The 20,478-nt window shown below is 43.9% G+C and overlaps 1 protein-coding gene across 1 annotated transcript in view; it reads right to left on the minus strand.

Moving 5' to 3' along the window:
• Positions 1–505: 505 nt before the first annotated feature.
• Positions 506–20,478, minus strand: part of LOC127673299 (uncharacterized) — a 39,665-nt gene continuing 19,692 nt past the window's right edge. The window contains exons 6-9 of the mRNA XM_052168866.1: positions 18,876–19,227; positions 8,064–8,178; positions 686–888; positions 506–509 (exon numbers count right to left, since the gene is read on the minus strand). Of these exons, the coding sequence (XP_052024826.1) occupies positions 506–509; positions 686–888; positions 8,064–8,178; positions 18,876–19,227 (674 nt within the window). The remainder of the gene's footprint in view (positions 510–685; positions 889–8,063; positions 8,179–18,875; positions 19,228–20,478) is intronic.

Raw genomic sequence — 20,478 nt, forward strand, 5'->3', positions numbered from 1 at the left:
CTTTACATCCCTCTACCTCCCAACCACATCTCACTGCACAACTGGGCCCTGACCTCCCTCTTCCCCTGCACCTCACTGCACAGATAGAATCTTACCTCGCTTTCATCTGAAGCCCACTCACCTCTTTATTTGTTCGTCCCATTCTGAGTCAGGCCAGAAGGTACCATACCTGTGGCATACCAGGAGGGTGTTATAATTAGGGCCTTGTTTCCCCAACCTACTAATAGATCTACAGGAAGCTACTTGAGTCTGAGATATCTAGAAAGGCAGCATGGATCCTAGGGTCTCTCTTTATTGTTCTGAATTCCATGCTGTGCTCACAGTTCTTCAGGGATGTCCACACAATCAGTGGAAGCCTCACTGCACTTTCCCAAGATACTTAGCTGGTCCCCCAGGAACCCGTGTCTGGTTCCATTAATGCATATAAGTCAGATAGGATCTAGAACCTTTTAAACAAATGGGGAAAGAGCTCGGACAAAGGCCCAAGAGATGGTAGTGTTTGACACTACCTGGGGACATGGAAAGACACAAATGAGAGTCTCACAACTCCATATGTGGCCATGTCATTTTGCAAGCTCAGATCCAGTACTAACACTGCCATGGTACAATCATCGTTGTCCTGGGAGCACAGAGTCCTGGAGAAGAGGAGAACCCTCCAAAAACCTGTGTGAATGTAGTCACTCACATTCTCATCATTTGGTCCAGCACTTCCCAGGTGGTAACATAGTTTCTGTATATGTCAAGAAAAATGTCGATGGAATCGTGGTCGTTGCGCTGAACAGCACCTGGGATATAGTACAGTATTTCTTTAACACATTTTCTGTTCTTCCTGGTGGACCTAGGTGTCTTGGGCTGAGAGCCGGACTCCTGTTTATTCTGAGGAACGTCCTAGGAAGGCAAGAGGGTATAAATGTAGAAACTCAGAAACATCAGCAATACAGTGTCCATTGAAGAGTGAGCATAAAGACAGTTCCTTGGTCGCCGCCCTTTGCCATCGGATGTGGGAGCCCTGCACCATGTCTGGCACAGAGAGGACATTGCTTCCTGAGGCTCTCTAGTGTACTGACAGGAACAGGGTATTAGTTCCCCTATTCCCTTCTGCCACTGCTACCCCTCCCTCCTCCCCTGTTGCTGCCCCTTGCCTTCAGGAGTGGGAGATCTGTACCACACCTGGTACAGAGAGGACACCACTTCCTGAGGCTCTCCAGAGAACCGACAGGAGCAGGGTATTAGGTAAGCACCAGTGCCCAACACAGAGAGTCACAGAGCCCCTGTGCTTAGGGACTCATTCCCCTTCAGCCAACAGTTCACCTAGCCCCTTCAGCCCCAGCTAACCCTCCCTCCTCCCCTGTTGCTGCCCCTTGCTGTCAGGAGTGGGAGACCTGCTCCACATCTGGTACAGAGAGGACACCATTTCCTGAGGCTCTCTAAAGTACCAACAGAAGCAGGGTATTAGATGTGGGAGCCCTGTACCATGTCTGGCACGCAGAGGACACTGCTTCCTGAGGCCCTCTAGAGAACTGACAGGAGCAGGGGCATTGGAAAGAAAGAGAATCCTAGGAGCACAGAAACACAGACCCGCAGGATAGAGAAGATAGTGTCAGCAAGACCAGCTAACACCAGAAATAATGAGATGGCCAAAGGCAAATGCAAGATCATTATTACCAGAAACCAAGGCAACATGGCACCATCAGAACCCAGCTCTCCCACAACAGCAAATCCTGTATACCCCCAAACATCAGAAAAGCAGGAACCAGATTTGAAATCACATCTCCTATCGCTGATGGAGGACTTCAAGAAGGACATAAATAAGTCCCTTAAAGAAATACAAGAGAACATGGGTCAACAGGCAGAAGCACAAAAATCCCTTAAAGAAAGACAAGAGAATATGGATCAAAAGGTAGAAGGCCTTAAAGAGAAAACACAACCGCTCTTAAAGAAATATGGGAGAATATGGGTCAACAGGTTGAAGCCCTTAAAGAGGCAATACAAATATCCCATAAGGAATTCCAGGAGAACATGGGTCAACATGCAGAAACCCATATAGAGAAATCACAGAAATCCCTAAAAGATACAAAGGAGAACATAAATCAACAGGTAGAAGCCCTTAAAGAGGTAACACAAAAATTCCTTAACGAATTTCAGGAAAAAAACAAAAACAAAAAAACAAGTGAAGGAGCCGAACAAAAATATCCAGGATCTAAATCTGGAAATAGAATCAACAAAGAAATCACAAAATGAGATATCTCTGAAAATAGAAAACCTTGGGAAGTATTCGGGAGTCATAGATGCAAGCATCAACCACAGAATACAAGAGATAGAAGAAAGAATCTCGGATGCTGAAAATTCTATAGAAATCATTGACTCAACAGTCAAAGAAAATAAAAATGCAAAACGTTTTTAACACAAAACATCCAAGAACTCCAGGAACACAATGAGAAGACCAAACCTAAGAATTATAGGAATAGAAGAAAGGAGGTTTTACATCTTAAAAGCCCAATAAATATCTTCAACAAAATTATAGAAGAAAACTTTCCTAACCTAAAGAAAGAGATGCCCATGAACATATAGGAAGCCTACAGAACTCCAAATAGATTGGACCAGAGCAGAAACTCCTCCCGTCACACAATAATCAAAACACCAAATGCACTAAACAAAGAATATTGAAAGCAGTGAGAGAAAAAAGTCAAGTAACATATAAAGGAAGACCTATCAGAATTACACCAGACTTCTCACCAGAGACGATGAAAGCCAGAAGAGCCTGGGCAGATATCATACAGACCCTAAGAGAACATAAATGTCAGCCCAGACTACTATACCCAGCATAGCTTTCAATTACCATAGATGACATTCCATGACAAAAGCAAGACATTCCATGACATACAAGACATTCCATGACAAAAGCAAATTTACACAATATCTTTCACAAATCCAGCTCTGCAAAGGATAATGGGTGGAAAATACGAACACAAGACAGCAAACCACACTGCAGAAAAATCAATAAGGTAATCTTTCATCAAACCCAATAGAAGATAGCTACACAACCAGAATGTCAACTTTAACTAAGAAGATAACAGTAAGCAACAATCACTTTTGCTTAATATCTCTTAATATCAACGCTCTCAACTCCCCTATAAAGAGATATAGAATACGACTGAATATGTAAACAGGACCCAACGTTTTGCTGCATACAAGAAACCCACCTCAGTGACAAAGACAGGCACTATTTAAGAGTCAAAGGATGGAAATCAATTTTCCAAGCAAATGGTCCCAAGAAACAAGCTGGAGTGGCCATTCTTATATCGGATAAATTCGACTTTCAACCAAAAGTTGTCAAAAAAGATAAAGAAGGACACTTCATACTGGTCAAAGGAAAAGTCTACCAAGAGGAACTCTCAATTCTGAATATCTATGCTCCTAAGGTAAGGACACCCACATTCATAAAGGAACCTTTACTAAAGCTCAAAGCACACATTGCACCACACACAATAATAGTAGGAGACTTCAATATCCCACTGTCAAAAATGGACAAGTCATGGAACAAGAAACTAAACAGAGATACAGTGAAACTAACTGAAGTTATGGACCAACTGGATCTAACAGATATTTATAGAACATTCCACCCCAAAGCAAGAGAATATACCTTCTTCTTAGCACCTCATGGTACCTTCTCCAAAACTGACCATATAATTGGTCACAAAACAGGACTCAACAGATATAAAAATATTGAAATTATTCCATGTATCTTATGAGATCACCACGGCCTAAGGCTGGTCTTAAGCTCAAACAAAAGCAATGGAAAACACACATACACATGGACTTTGAACAATGCTCTTCTCAATGATAGCTTGGTCAAGGAAGAAATAAAGAAAGAGATTAAAGACTTTTTAGAATTCAATGAAAATGAAGACACATCATACCAAAATTTATGGGACACAATGAAAGCAGGGCTAAGAGGAAAACTCATAGCTCTGTGTGCCTCCAAAAAGAGAATGGAGAGAGCTTACACCAACAGCTTGACAGTGCACTTGAACACCCTAGAACAAAAGGAAGCCAATAACCCAAAGAGGAGTAGACAGCAAGAAATAATCAAACTTAGATCCGAACTCAACCAAGCAGAAACAAGAGCTATACAAAGAATCAACAAAACAAGGAGCTGGTTCTTTGAAAAAATCAACAAGATAGATAAACTCTTAGCCAGACTAACCAGGGGACACAGAGACAGTATCTAAATTAATAAAATCAGAAATGAAAAGGGAAACATAACAACAGAAACTGTGGAAATTCAAAAAATCATCAGATCTTACCACAAGAGTGTATACTCAACAATATTGGAAAACCTGGATGAAATGGACAACTTACTAGATACGTACCAGGTACCAATGTTAAAACAGGATCAGATAAACCATCTAAATAGTCCCATAAGCCATGAGGAAACAGAAGCAGTCATTAATTGTCTCCCTTCCAAAAAAAAAAAAAAAAAAAAAAAAAAACCAGAGCCAGATGGTTTAGCGGGGAATTCTATCAGATCTTCAAAGAAGAGTCAATATCAATACTCTTCAAATTTTCCATGAAACAGAAGCTCAAGGAACATACCTAACTCATTCTATGAAGCCACAATCACACTTATACCTAAACCAAACAAAGACCAAACAAGGAAGGAGAACTTCAGACCAATCTCCCTCATGAACATTGATGCAAAAATACTGAACAAAATCTTGGCCAACCGAATCCAAGAATGCATCAGAACTATAATTTACCACGATCAGGTAGGCTTCATCCCAGGGATGCAGGGATGGTTCAACATACAAAATCTGACAATGTAATTCACTACATAAACAAACTAAAGGAAAAAAACCACATGGTCATTTCATTAGATGCTGAAAAGGCTTTTGACAAAATTCAGTATCCCTTCATGATATAAAAGTCTTGGAGAGATAGGGAATCCAAGGCCTATACTAAACATAGTGAAAGCAATATACTGCAAACCAGTAGCCAACATCAAAGTAAATGGGGAGAAACTTGAGGCAATCCCACTAAAATCGGGGACCAGACAAGGCTGCCCACTTTCTCCCTATCTATTCAATATAGTACTTGAAGTCCTATCCAGAGCAATCAGGAGGCAAAAAGAGGTAAAAGGAATACAAATTGGAAAGGAAGAAGTCAAACGATCACTATTTGCAGATGATATGATAGTATACTTAAGTGACCCCAAGACTTCCACCAAGGAACTCCTAAAGCTGATAAACAACTTCAGCAAAGTGGCTGGATATAAAATTAACTCAAGCAAATCAGTAGCCTTCCTCTACTCAAAGGATAAACAAGATGAGAAAGAAAGTAGGGAACTGAAACCCTTTACAATAGTCCCAAATAATATTTCTTACCTAGGCGTGACCCTGACAAAGCAAGTGAAGGGTCTATATGACACGAACTTTAAGCCTCTGAAGAAAGAAATCTAAGAAAGTCTCAGAAGATGGAAAGATCTCCCATGTCCATGGATCGGCAGGATCAATATAGTAATAATGGCCATCTTGCCGAAAGCAATCTACAGATTCAATGCAATCCCCATCAAAATCCCAAATCAATTCTTCATAGATCTAGAAAGAGCAATTCTCAAATTCATCTGGAATAACAAAAAACCCAGAATAGCAAAAACTATTCTCCACAACAAAAGATATTCTGGGGGAATCACCATCCCTGACCTAAAGCTCTACTACAGAGCGATAGTGATAAAAACTGTTTGGTATTGGTATGCAGACAGGCCAGAAGATCAATGAAATAGAATTGAAGACCCGGAAAAAAAACCCACACAAGTACAGTCTCTTGATATTTGACAAAGGAGCTAAAAACATCCAGTGGGAAAAAGACAGCCTTTTTAACAAATGGTGCTGGATCAACTGGAGGTCTGCATGCAGAAAAATACAAATCAATACATTTTTATCTCCTTGTACAAAGCTCAAGTCCAAGTGGATCAAAGATGTACACATAAAATCAGACATTCTGAAGCTTATAGAGGAGAAAGTGGGGACAAACCTTGAACACATGGGAACAGGGGAAAAGTTTCTGAACAGAACACCAGTGACTTATGCTCTAAGAACAAGAATTGACAAATGGGAGCTCATAAAACTGCAAAACTTCTGTAAGGCAAAGGATATAGTAAATAGGACAAAATGGAAACCAACAAATTGGGAAAAGATCTTTACTAACCCTACTTCTGATATAGGGCTAATATCCAATGTATACAAAGAACTCAAGAAGTTGGTCTCCAGAGAATTAAATAACCCTATTAAAAAATGGGGTACAGAGCTAAAGAGGGAATTCTCAACTGAGGAAACTCAAAAGGCTCTAAAGCACCTAAAGAAATGTTCAGCATCCTTAGTTATCAGGGATATCAGCAAATCAAAACAACACTGAGATTCCACCTTACACCAGTCAGAATGGCTAAATTGAAAAACTCAGGGGACAGCAGATGCTGGAGAGGATGTGGGGAAAGAGGAACACTTCTCCATTCTTAGTGGGATTGCAAGCTTGTAAAACCACTCTGGAAATCAGTTTGGCGATTCCTCAGAAAATTAGATATAGTACTACCTGTGGACCAGGCTATACCACTCCTGGGCATATACCCAGAAAGTGTGCCTACATGTAATAAGGACACATGCTCCACTATGTTCATAGCTGCCTTATTTATAATAGCCAGAAGCTGGAAAGATCCCAGATGTCCCTCAACAGAGGAATGGATACAGAAACTATGGTATATATACACAATGGAGTACTATTCAGCTATTAAAAACAATGAATTCATGAAATTCTTAGGCAAATGGATGGAACTAGAACGTGTCATCCTGGGCGAGGTATCCCAGTCACAAAAGAAAGCACATGGTATGCACTCACTAATAAGTGGATGCTAGTCCAAAAGCTCAAAATAAACAAGTCGCAATTCCCCCAGCACAGGAAGCTCCAGAAGAATGACTTAAGTGAGGGAGCTATGGTTCCTCTGAGAAATGAACAAAATGCTCACAGTGCCAATAAGGGAGGCAATGTGTGGAGCAGAGTCTGAAGTAAAGGCCACCTACCGAGTGCCCTACCTGGGGATTCATCCTATAAATAGTGAGCAAACCCGACACTACAATGAGAAGCATGTACCAAAAGGAGCATGCCATGGCTGTCTCCAGAGGGGCCCTGCCAGAGTCTTACGAATTCAGAAGCAGAAACTAGCAACCAAGCTTAGACTGAGCTCGGGGTCCCCAATGGAGGATCTGGAGCATTGTCTGGAGGAGCTGAAGGGGTATATAGCCCCATGGGAAAAACAATGACTTGGGAGACCCAGACACCCCAAGACTCCCAGGGACTGAATCATCAACCAAGGAGTATACATGGTTCCAGCCAAAAATGTGGCAGAGGAATCCCTTTTTGGGCACCAGTGGGAGGAGTGGTCTTTGGTCAAGTAAAGGCTCAATAGAGGCCACAAAAAAGGGAAACAGGTGGGGGGGAAGTTGGGGGGGAAGTGGGACTGTGTTGGGTATATGGGCATATACATGGAGACAGGGAGAGGAAGGAGGGGGAGGGAATCGTTGGGGAGTGGTCTTTTGGGAGGGGGAAATTGGGAAAGCTTTTACCATTGGCAATGTAAATGAAGAAGATACTCAATAAAAAAAAGTAAATGAAATATATATATAAAGAAACCTGATACCCAGAAATGTAGTTGCCTCCCTGATTTCTAATTGTTTTGTTTCATTTATGCAAAACAATCACTTTGTGTCTAGTTGCATTGACCCTAAATTCAATCTATCGCACAGATAGTAAATGACACAAAACCTAGTTTTTAATAAGCAATAAAATAAAACCAGTCTCATCAATGTCTTCTCTAAGCTAGATCACCCAGAGCAATTCTGTGGTGAGTCTAACATATAACACAGTGTCCATGTACTTTAATAAAGAGAGTCTCACAGGAAAAAAAAAGAAAGTAAGTTCCTCTCAGGAACATACACCCAGGCAGGGACCTCAGGGGATAAGTGGGGGGGGGCTATCCAGAATGTTCCCTGCTACAGGCTGGCCCCCATTACCTGGGGATCCCTGGGGGAACTGTGCCAGCAGAGTGTCAGAGTGTGGATCAAGCTTCTCCACAGGCGTCCAAGGCGACTACTCTTGGTTTTTGTGTGGCCTGAGCCACGGGAAGACCTGAAACAAGAAAGCATCTTTCAGCGTCAACCGCCTCCAGACAAGTCAGGTAAGGCAACTGTTGGGCTCTGCTTACCTGGGAGCCAGCATTATGACCTCATCTGAACTTTTAAGCAAGTGAGGTCACTTCCTGAGGTCCTCCAGTGTGAGTGCCTCCTCAGAGACTTTCTCATGGGGTTAGCAGTACTGCCAATTGCTGTCCTTCTGTCTTCCATGTGTACAATGGGACACAGTGGTGTCCATAAACTCGTGCCTCTACACTGTTCTGGGAAGCCTGGCTTCAGGACGACCTGCAGTTTTGAGAAGGCAGGCAGAAGTTTCCAAACCATCCCCTCTGTAGCACAAGCATCCCTGGAAACAGCATTTTCCTTTTAGGGTCTTCTCAGTGTCCTGACCTGCTCTGTGAAGATCATTCTAGCATGGGTTTCCTATTATGTCATCATGTGTATATGATCACAGATGCCCTATTTCTGAGAAACCCTCTAATAGTATTGCTAGAAGTGAAAGCACACATGGGCACTTGTGCCCATGCACACACACACATGCTCATGAAAATATAGGCACTCACAAAAACCCATGTACACTCAAACTAACATGGACACATAGACACGACACAGGCCCAGGGACACAAGGGCATTCATTTACAAATGTCTAAGACCATGTCAATATAGAACAGCCCCTCCTAGGTGGGCATTAGGGCTATTTGGTAGACTTTATTTAGTGTTGGGGTAACGAACTTTAGCTAAGTGTATATGTTCATCTTTAATTGTGCCTTTCTCCTAGGGAAGCTGGCAGGGCTCCCTTCCCTTTCTATGTTTGTCCCTTTTGGGCTTCCATAGGCAACAGCGTGCTTGTTCTTTATTTCCAGACAATGGGTGACTTGGTTCTGGTTTGCAGGGTGTCCAACACTGCTCACAACATTCCCTACCCTGAGGAAAAACAGTGCACTAACATTAAGACTTTGGAAGAGTTTCCATATCCTAAATCTTTGATGAGTACTTTAAAATAAATTCATAGGCCAGTTTCAGATTGTTGAAGGAAAAATGAAAAAAGTAATCCCTCTCTGCAAAAACAGACAAAGAAGGAAGCCAGAAAAGTGAATTGGATCCCTAGTACTCAGACTCTGCATGGTGGTGAGCTGCCTTGTAAGTACAGGGAATTGAACTCAGGTCTTCTGCAAGAGCAGCTAGTGCCCTTAACAGCTGAGCTATCTCTCAGGGCCAATTTTTGATGGTGCACTGTGTGCCCATTAGAGGAGGGTGTGTCTCCATGGAAGTACAAGGAGGGCCTCCGTGTCCTGTGTGCTAGCATCTCAGTGAGATTTCAGATAGGGATGGGGGTTGGGGGGCTACTGCAGTGAGCTCAACAGAACACGATTGGGGGCAGGGGCTTCAATCCTAGCTCTGAATACCCAAGGCACAAATTGCATAACAAATGACTCCCATGAAGAAGTATGGAGAGGGTCCTGATCCTGGAAAGGATTGATCTAGCATGGGAAGGGAATATAAGGACAGAGAAAAAGGAGGGAGGTGATTGGAGAAGGGATGGAGAGAAGAAGGTTTATGGGACATATGGGGAGGGGGATCCTGGAAAGGGGAAATCATTTGGAATGTAAACAAAGAATATAGAAAATAAAAATATTAAAAAAATAAATAAATAAAATTAATTTTTATCCTTAAAAAAATGCTCAACTTCATTAGTCATTAGGGAAATGAAAATCAAAACAACCCTGAGATTTCACTTTACACCAGTCAGAATGGCTAAGATTAAAAATTCAGGAGCAGCAGGTGTTGGCAAGGATGTGGAGAAAGAGGAACACTCCTCCACTGCTGGTGGGCTTGCAAATTGGCACAACCACTCTGGAAATCAGTCTGGCGGTTCCTCAGAAAACTGGGCACATCACTTCTGGAAGATCCTGCTATACCTCTCCTGGGCATATACCCAGAGGATTCCCCAGCATGTAATAAGGATACATGCTCCACTATGCTCATAGCAGCCCTATTTATAATAGCCAGAAGCTGGAAAGAACCCAGGTATCCCTGAACAGAAGAGTGGATGCAAAAACTGTGGTATATATACACAATGGAGTACTTACTATTTAGCCATTAGAAACAATGGATTCATGAAATTCTTAGGCAAATGGATGGAGCTGGAGAACATCATACTAAGTGAGGTAACCCAGACTCAAAAGCTGAATCATGGTATGAACTCACTAATAAGTGGATATTAACCTAGAACCCTGGAATACCAAACATAATCCACACATCAAATGAGGTACAAGAAGAATGGAGGAGTGGCCCCTGGTTCTGGAAAGACTCAGTGAAGCAGTACAGGGCAAAACCAGAACAGGGAAGTGGAAAAGGGTGGGTGGGAGAACAGGGGGAGGGAAGGGGGCTTATGAGTCTTTCGGGGAGTGGGGGGCTAGAAAAGGGGAAACCATTTGAAATGTAAATAAAAATATATAGAATAAAAAAATCTCTGGCTGGGGAGATGCCTCAGCTGGTAAGGGTACTTGTTGCCTAACCTGGCAGGCAGTCTGAGTTTGATCACTGGGACCCATGTGAGGGAAGAATAGAGCTGACTCCTGCAAGGCCCTCTCTGACCTCTGTCCATGCCCTATAGCTTGGATGTCTGCCCACTCCAGATCTTGTCTCTGCTTCCTCAGTGCTGGGATAAAGTTTGGAGTTCCATTTCTTAACCAAACAACATATTTTGAGTCTAGGGCAGTCCTACTTGTGTGGCTGAAAATGCAAACTTTTCGTAGAGAGAAAGGTAGGGACCAGTCTTCTACAGACTTCATGAGGTTATTGGGGTAATCAAGAGAGAGAGAGAGAGAGAAAGAGAGAGAGACAGACAGAGAGAGAGAGAGAGAGAGAGAGAGAGAGAGAGAGAGCTCACCAGGCTCTTGGATCTTGGTGCCATTGGCAATCTGAGAAGAGTGAGTGGGTGGCCTGCCCTGGATGGCCACAGCTGATGGAAGTGACTGTTTTAATTTTCCATTACATTATTTAGTTGCCACAGTTTTCATCAGAGAAGACTGCTCGGATATAGATCTTAGCCAATGCATTTTAGTCTTTGTTAGCTGCCTGTTGACTACACTGGGTGTTGGTATCCCAGTGTAACTCCAAGCTTTTCTCAGGGTGAGCTTTCAAGCACACAAAAAGACATTGTCTTGGGATGACATATTTCAGTTAGCAAGAACAGTTAGCCAGAGGTAGAACTACAAAAGTCAAAAAAGCAAAGTTAGTATGGAATCTTTCTCAGAATATTGGAATTCGATGGATTAGACCTCTGTTTTAGTTTTGGCAGGTGGTCCAGGGTATATGTAGAGTTTTATGGCCTGAATGGTACAGCCATCATAGAATCAGTAGTGCTAAGGTCTGGAGCCCTGCTACACCAGGATGTATTTGGGCCACCATGATAGCCTTCATCTCTATGTTGGAGATTGATGCTAATGCTGTGAATATGCATGCCCAGATGCTGAAGGTCCTTGTCCCAAGTTGGTTTGGGATCTATCAATAAATATTCCAGTGGCCAATGCCTGGGAATGGGGCGGGACACTTAGAGTTATGTTGGTAGGAACCAGAGAGAAGTACCTGGATGAGGGAAGAAGAAGTAAACACAGTAGTGGCAGGAAATGAAGCCAACCAACCATGTGGTTTTGAATAGGGGCCACTGGCCACTTCCCTGTTGTGCCTTGGATAACAGTTGAAGGTTTATCAGTACCCAGCCTTTGAAATATGCAGGGCATTTCCATTTGCATATCCAAGATAGTTCCTGAGTGGGTGCATGGGTGAGATCCTCTGGGGCCACAAAGCGATGCTGCCAAATTGTCATTGCCACATCTCTACAGTGGATCAGGAGTAAGAGCTCACAATAGTACTATTGTAGACAATGAAACTTAATGTCCCCCAAATTAAAGTAAAAGTATGCAATGTGGACAAATATGAACAAGTCCTATCAGAGCATCTGAACTTCCAGGCTGAAGAGTACCTGCTCCATCACTGGCGGCTGGGGGATCCCAAGAAGCACATAATGAAAGATTCCCACTTAGGAAGAATTATGTTCAAATCCTGCCTGTGTTGCCATCCATGCGGGAGCAGTTCCACTCTCCTCACTGATGTGGGGGGATTGACTTAATGAGGGATTGTCCTAAATCAGGGTGCTCTGTGCTCTTTGTTGGACCCAACCTCAACTCTCTTGTGGGGAAAAGGAAAGTGAAAACTTGACAAGATGCCTTGTCCTTGTCAAGCTGTCTAGGGATGCAGGGAGGCCTTTGTTTGGTGCAGAGGGAAACTTCAGAAAAGCCCAAAGAGCTTAAAAGCACACCAAGGAGTATCTGGACACTTTGTGAGGAAAAAGAAGAGAGAAAAACAGACAAGTCTGCCTTTCAAATTCTGCATGCAGACGGGCAGCAGACCCTGTAGAACCTCATGGTGGCTTGGCTTGTGGGGTCTGCACTCAGTGTGGGTAGAGGAGGAGGTGGGGGCTCCTGAAAAAGAAAATTAAATTATCTCAGGGTAAACCTGCATTCTATAGGTCCTAGCTAGATCACTGACCTGCAGCACTGGCCCAACCCTTTAAGGGAAGAAACAGGGCATGTCTCCACCTAGAGGTAGATTCCATTCTTTACATTTAAACCCTCTTGGTTGTTTTATAATTATTTTATCTTTTTGCTTGTATGGGTGTGTCGTGGCTAATCTAGGCTGTCATTTGACTACATCTCTAATCAATTAACACCCATGCAGACAGGCACTGCTGAGGGATTTTATTGATTGGTTCATTTGAGGTATGAAGGCCACTTAAAAGGACATGGAAGAAGGAAGCTTTGCTTTTTGCCTGCTTGCCTTTGCTCTCTCTGGTGTTAGACCCTGCTTTGGGATTTCAGTGGAGACCAAGGACCAGCAACTCTTCTTGAATTCCCTCGGACTTCAGCACCAGATAGGGAGGACTGAGGCAAAGAGTTTCATGGACTGAGCAACCACCAAATTCTTGCTCAGCCATTGAAGAAGACAGCCAGTGTTGGAGTATCTGAACCACAGCCTGTGAACCATCATAATAGATCTCTTTAATACATATTTATGCTGAGAGAGAGAGAGAGAGAGAGAGAGAGAGAGAGAGAGAGAGAGAGAGAGAGAGAGAGAGAGACAGGGAGAGAGACTGAGACAGAGACTGAGAGACAGAGAGAATCAGAGAGAGAGAGAGGGAGAGAGAGAGAGAGAGAGAGAGAGAGAGAGAGAGAGAGAGAGAGAGAGAGAGAGAGTATTCATTCCAGTAGTTCTGTTTCTTACATAGTCCTGAGGAACACAGGCTGTTTTGTCTACAGATATGTCTGTGCACAAAGTGCAGGCAGTGTCCAAAGAGGCCAGAAGTGGGCATCAGATCCTGTACAACTGGAGTTAACAGATGGTTATGAGCCACCCAGTGGGTGCTAGTTATCAAACCCAGGTCCTCCAGGAGAGCAGACAGTGTTTCTAACTATTAAGCCATCTCTCCACCCGATCTTTAAGTTTTCACAACATTTTTATAGAGTTCAGTTAGTGTGGTGGCTTGAATGACCATGGCCCCCATGGGCTCATATATTTGAATGTCTTGGTCCCTAGTTTGTGAAACTGTTTTGGAAAAGATTAAGAGGTGTGTCTTTGTTGGAGTAAGAGTAAACTTTGCTGTGTCAAAAGGCCATGCTAGGCCCATCAGCCTCTCTCTCTCCCTGATGTTTGCTTATGGATCAGATGTAAGCTCTTGGACATAGCTCCGTCACCACACCTACATACCTGCTGCCCACCTTGATGGTCATGGACTCACCCTGTGAAACTGTAAACAAGCCCCCAATTAAATGCTTTCTTTTATAGGTTTTCTTGGTTATGGAGTCTCTTCAAATCTATAAAAATAGCTAAGACAGGTTCACTTTCACTTTGCAAGGAAAGAACAGAATCCCTCTGTACAGTGTCTCTACCTGCGCATTTCTCTTTCCTACTATCTATAGAAGGCCTTGCTAGTCAGCACAGCCAAGGACTGACACAGACTCATTGTTATTATCCAATGATGTCTGTGACATTGGGTTCCACTCTTGTTGTTGTGCATCCTTGGTCCTTAACAGATGTTCTTTACACAACACTTATTCTAGTTTATACAGTGCTCTGCAGACAAATTCTACCATCCCAAAGAGCTCCTCTGTGCTATCTGTCTTGCAAACTGGGGACCTGGTGTTCAAATACACAAGTCAAAAGGGCAACATTTCCCATGCAAACCATCACACACACCATAGCACAACTGGATGAACCAATGAGTCTACAGACATGAGTTTTAGGAATACAGGTGAAGAGTCACAGGGGCAGAGAGCCCTTGAAGGCGGCCACATCACCAAAGAGGCCCATCACAGCCTTGATAGTGACCCACAGAAACAGCAGTCATGGTGGATGTTCTTTACTAGGACGCAGCCAGCCAGGTCAGGGTCACCTTCCCAACAGTTGTTTACTGCCTCTATAACCTGGAGCACAGTGGGGAGAATGAGTCTTGATCTGGCTCTGAGTTGTGTGACATTTGTATCACTAAGAGGTCTCGGGAGGCAGATGAGTGTCAGCAACCCACTTAATGTGTTGATTTCACTGCAAAGTCTTCTCTGGAGTCTGTTTCTGGGCCCCTCCCTCTCATTAACCCCTTCCTTGTACTGAAATCTTGTGTTCTCCCTTGTTGTGTAGAGCCCATGTTCTCTGTCTAGTCTTTTCAGCTAGGTGTCCACAAACTTATATGCAGGGGCAAGTCATCTAATGATCCAAGCAGCTCCCATGCTGGAGAGCACTCTGCCAGGTTAAACAGAGTTTAACTCTGAGTTAACAGAGTTGGGTTTTTTTTTTCTGGGTATGGTGGTGCACACCTGTCATCCCACTGTTTAGAGCTGTGGCTCTCGACCTTCCTAATATTGTGACCCTTCGTTACAGTTCACGTCTCAGTGACCCAAGCCATAATATTATTTTCATTGATACCTTATAACTCTAATATTTCTAGTATTAAGAATCACACATATATATACTTGTCTGTATCAGTATGTATGTATGTATACACATACATATGTTTTCTGATGTTGTTAGGTGACCCCTGTGAAAGGGTCATTTGACCCTGTACTGGCTGATTTTTTTTTGTCAATTTGACACAAGCTGGAGTTATCACACTGAAAATAGCTTCCCTTGAGGAAATGCCTCCATGTGATCCAGCTGTAAGGCATTTTTCAATTAGTGATCAAGGGAGGAGGGCCCCTTGTGGGTGAGGCCATCCCTGGACTGGTAGTCTTGGGCTCTATAAGAAAGCAAGCTGAGCAAGCCAGGGGAAGGAAGCCAGTTAGAAACATCCCTCCATGGCCTCTGCAGCAGATCCAGCTTCCTGACCTGCTTGAGTTCCAGTCCTGACTTCCTTTAGTAATGAACAGAAATGTGGACGTGTAAGCTGAATAAACCCTTTCCTCCCCAACTTGCCTCTTGGTCATCATGTTTTGTGCAGGAATAGAAACCCTAACTAAGAGACCCACAGTTTGACATCCACTGATGTAAGGAATTTAAATTGGAGGACCTGTAGATCAAGGGGAGCACAAGCTTTGGGGTGAACATCAAGCCATCAGAACTACATAGTGAGACTGTGTGAACACTACATTCCAGGATTGTTTTCTGTGTATACTTCTAAGCTCTGGTTTCAGCTCCATTGACCCTTCTGACTACTTTCCTGATGGTTGACCATAGCTGGTAAGAACTGCTTGAGGTGTGATTTGAATTTGGCAGTGATGTAGTTGTGTGTGTGTGTGTGTGTATGTGTGTGTGTGTATGCATGTAAGTGTGTGTGTGTGTGTGTGTGTGTGTGATGGTTTGTATAAGATTGGAAGAGGGAGTGGCACTATTAGAAGATATGGCCCTGGTAGAGTAGGTGTGTCACTGTGGGTGTGGGCTTAAGACCCTCATGCTAGCTGTCTGGAAGTTGTATTCTGCTAGCAGCCTTCAGAAGAAGAGGTAGAAGTACCAGCTCTTGCATCATGTCTGCTTGGATTCTTCAATGATCCTGCATTGATGATAATGGACTGAATCTCTCAACCTGTAAGCCAGCCACAGTTAACCGTTGGCCTTATAAGAGTTGCCTTGTTCATGGTATATGTTCACAGCAGTAAAAGCCTAAGACTGTGTGTGTATGTGTGTGTGTGTATGTGTGTGTGTGTGTGTAACTATGTGTGTATGTGTGGTTTATGTCTGTGTCTGTGTATGTGTATGTCTATGTGCATGTGTATTGTATGTGTGAACTTGTGTGTTTGTGTTCATCTCTATGTCCATGTGGGTGGAAGCAGGAGTTTGACATGAGGATTCTTCCTCAGTCCCTCTGCTCTTAGTTTTTGTTGAGCTGTACTCTCTCTGAATCCAGTGCTCACCAAGATATAAAACTGGCTCAGCATTGAGCTAGGGGGTCCTGCCTGATCCTAGAGTCTTTTAGTTTTCTTTTCTATTCCTGTGTTAGAACACTGACCAAAAACATTTCGGAAAAGGCTCGATTTATCTCACTTTCAGATTACTATCCATCTTGAAGGGAAGACAGGGAAAGTAGGAATGAAAAGGCAGGAAGTGAAGCAGAAGTCATGGTGAAACACTGCTTACTGGCTTGTTCAACCTTTCTCACACCACTTCAAAGTACCAGTCCAGGGATGTCACTGTTCACGTTATCCTGGGCCAACCCAAAAGGAGGATTCATGAAGAAAATGCTTCACAGACCTGCCTACAGGCCAATGTGATTGTGGCATTTTTCTCAACTAATGTTCCTTCTTCCCAGTTTACCCTACCTTTTATCAAGTTGAAAACAAACAAAACTAAACAGGAAACCGGCACCGAGTGTATCCTATGCACATGACCACACCATTTTTTGAGGTGAATGTTGGGGATCCCAGCTCAGGTCCCTACACTTTCTCAGCAGACACCATACTGACAGCATCTCCTAATTCCTGATACATACTGTTTGGTGGGTCCTTCGGAATGTCATAGGAACTTCCACATTAGAATTCCCCTGCTGTCGATAGTAATTGGTTGGAATGTGCTGATTGATTCCTATGCTGCTAATTTCAAATGGTATTGTCTTTCAATCCAAGTCCCTACCTTGTCTGCATCTTTTGACTCTCTGTGTCTTTTTTGAACCTACATGCTATAATTTCTGCTGTAGGCCTTACCCATTGTTTACAGTCCTTTATATATTTCCTGAGAGGACTTCAAACACTGCAGAGAGTAGGAGACAAGTCAGAACCTTGGCCTGTGCAAATGGCCCTGCCTGCTTATTTTCCTGCCCAAGTGGTGTCCAGTCAGTGCGCTCATCTGTGCATGGCTGCTGTGCAGCTGACTTCATTTCAGTTCAGGTGCAGAAGTGTTTCCTTTGCAGCATTGTTGGATTTGCTTACCAGATTTAATAATGGTTCCTCAAAATTCTCTACACACATTAGCAATGGACTAGGTCCCCTTTCCTTGTGTGCAGATGACAGCTAGACGCCCCGCCACCTTCACTTCTAGCTACCACTCCTTCTCTGCTGTCTGTGCTGCACAGGCCTCCAGTGTTCACTCAGAAAGCCAACCTGCAGCCTGTGTGTGGTTTTCCTAAACTTGGCTACAGTAACCCTGGGTCTCCAGTCCTCAGGGTCACTGGACACCTCATCTCAGGAACTAGATGAAGTGTACAGCTCAATTCTTGATGAGACAGGGACTAGCCTGGTGTATATAAACTTTTCCCAAGCCAAATGCCAAGGTGGCCAGTGATGTGGTTTGTGTGTGGGTACTTCATCATCAGAGCCCACATGAGTTGCCCTACACCCTGGAAGGGGCCCAGACATCACTGAGTATCTGCTAAAAGTTTTCAGGAATCACACATGGCCAGGATGAGGACTTAGCGAGCTACTTTTCCTGGTGATTCCTGGCTTTGACCCATACAGGCTTCCTTATACACAGAGAAAAGTAAGACTACATGCAACCCATTCCCTACAGACCAAATGTGTAAAATTTTCAGGGACTCACCCCTGTTGTATGTTGATCACCACTAGAATTATGGTAAAGCCTGGCAATTCTTTATGATAACCATCTGTTAAAACTTGATGCAGTGTGTCCGAACAGCTTTGGGCTCAGGGATGGCTAGAATGGTGAGTTCCATTACAGTTAAACTGACTTTCTCCTCTGCAGGGCTCCAGTGTCCAGTTTGACAGAGAAAAAGCCAGTAAGTAGAGACCTCTGTCCATGAGCTCCGATATGGCTTGTCTAGAATCTGTGTCCCTAAGTGCTAGGGGCATTACTGAGCCCAAGACCGCCAGGTCACAGTCACATAGTTTATACTGTGCACCACTGTTGGTATTTGCACAGTTACTGCAACATCGGTGGATTGCTTTACCTGAATACAGGGTGTCTGCCGGGGTTCCCTTCCTGTGATTGACCTGTTTGTCTCAGAGATGCAGTCCAGAGGTAGATATGTTTAGATTGTACCACTTGGGAAATGAATTGTATGATTTAAAATGAATAAACAAGTCATTTTTTAAATATTCAAACAAATGAAAATTCAACAATGAAATCAATGTTATGAAAGAAAAATATCAAACAAATACAAGGAGATCCTTTCTCTAAAGAAATAAGAACAGCTTATACAGGAACCACTGCTGCGTACAAGTCAGCAGATAATTTTCCTAGCTATATGTCTACCTCAGGCAGAGGGAAGAAGACTCTGCTGCACCTATGTGCACAACAGCAGATAGAAATATGTGCTGGAAAGCTGAAACAGCAGCAGCCACACCTGCAGCCACATCAGCAGCCATATCTACAGGTGACTGGATAGCATCTGGTATCGATAGAGCTTGATCTATATTTGGAAGATGTACTGGACCAGCTTCTTGCTGAAATGGTTGTACAACTGTTACCTCGAAGAGCTCAGTGTCCTCACGGAGCAGCAGGCTTTCCTGTGGCTCGGCCTCAGAAGCTGGCCTACGAACCAGACTCTCTTGCATCCCAGAGACTTGGGCATCCTGCACTTGGGCCTCTGCAATTGATTTGTATTCTAAAAGCAGATGGAGATGGGCTTTTAGTGAAGGCAGCCTAGGATTGGTTGAGCTTCCCTTGATGCTCACAAGAGGACATTTCATGCCAGAGAATCCCTCATAGTGGGGCATCCTACCTGAGTGCTGTCCAGTCCTGGCTTCTGGTCAAAGCTCTGGAGAATTCCCTGGAGGAACCCATCACTGAAAACCAGTCCTACCTTCCCAGGCAGTCCACCCCAGGCCTCCTCACCTCTCTCAAAGTTCAGATATTAGGCCTCGAGATCCTCCAACACTGAGAAAATCTCCCTGGCTTGGGGATCTCCATCTGTGGAATTGAGTCTCACACACACCTTTAGGTGATTCACAGTGTTCAAGTTTGGAGAACTGCAAAATTCTTAGGGAAGTGTCTGAAGCCAGTATATGATGAAACAGAATATTGCACTGCAAGGAAGAGGAGGATGGAGTGAAGTAGAGTCGGATGCCTGGCCTTGCATCACCAGCGGAGCTGTGGGCTCCATCAAAGGAGGCAATGGCCACCAGCCTGTGTGCTGATGGACATAGTGGTCAGGAGTGTAAGGAGTGGTCAGGTTGTGAGCAGAGGGCTCCAGATGCTGTCTGTCCCCTGGAGGACAGATGGGACTGGGCTGTAGTGGGGATGGATTCTCCTAGGGCCCTTCAGTTTCCATCCTTCCCTCAGCTGCTCAGAACCAAGGATCCCATTGGAGACCTCTAATTTTTGCCACCTGAAGGTGATATATCAGGAACCATCCCTCTAGTGGGAATCCCCAAAGCAGGACACCAGGCAAGTGTTTAGTCCTCAGCACAGATGTGCTTGTCTCCTGACAGCCCAGCTCCTCAATGTTCTGCTCCTGTCCCTCTGACAACCACCAGAGGGCACATAGACAGGGAAGACTCCAGGGGTTTTGGGGGTCAGAGCCTTGGCCCTGGCAACCCTACCAACCTAGACTGTGGCCACTGATTTTCCATGGACCTATTTGACAAAAGAGAGGAGCAGAAAGAGACTGGGTATTGTGATGAGTGCCTTTCACACTCACAGACTGGGTATTGTGATGAGTAAGCAGGGCTCCCTCATGGCCTCTGCTTCACCTCCTGCCTCCAGTTTCCTGCACTGAGTTCCAGTGCCTGCTTCCCTCAGTGATGGACTGTGACTGGAAAATGGAAGTCAAATAAATCCTTACCTCCCCACGTTGTTCTTAATCAGTGTTTTATCACAGTTGAACGAGACCTGTGCATTGCCTGACCATTATAAA

Source organism: Apodemus sylvaticus, chromosome 22 (genome assembly GCF_947179515.1).
Source record: "Apodemus sylvaticus chromosome 22, mApoSyl1.1, whole genome shotgun sequence".
Lineage (NCBI taxonomy): Eukaryota > Metazoa > Chordata > Mammalia > Rodentia > Muridae > Apodemus > Apodemus sylvaticus.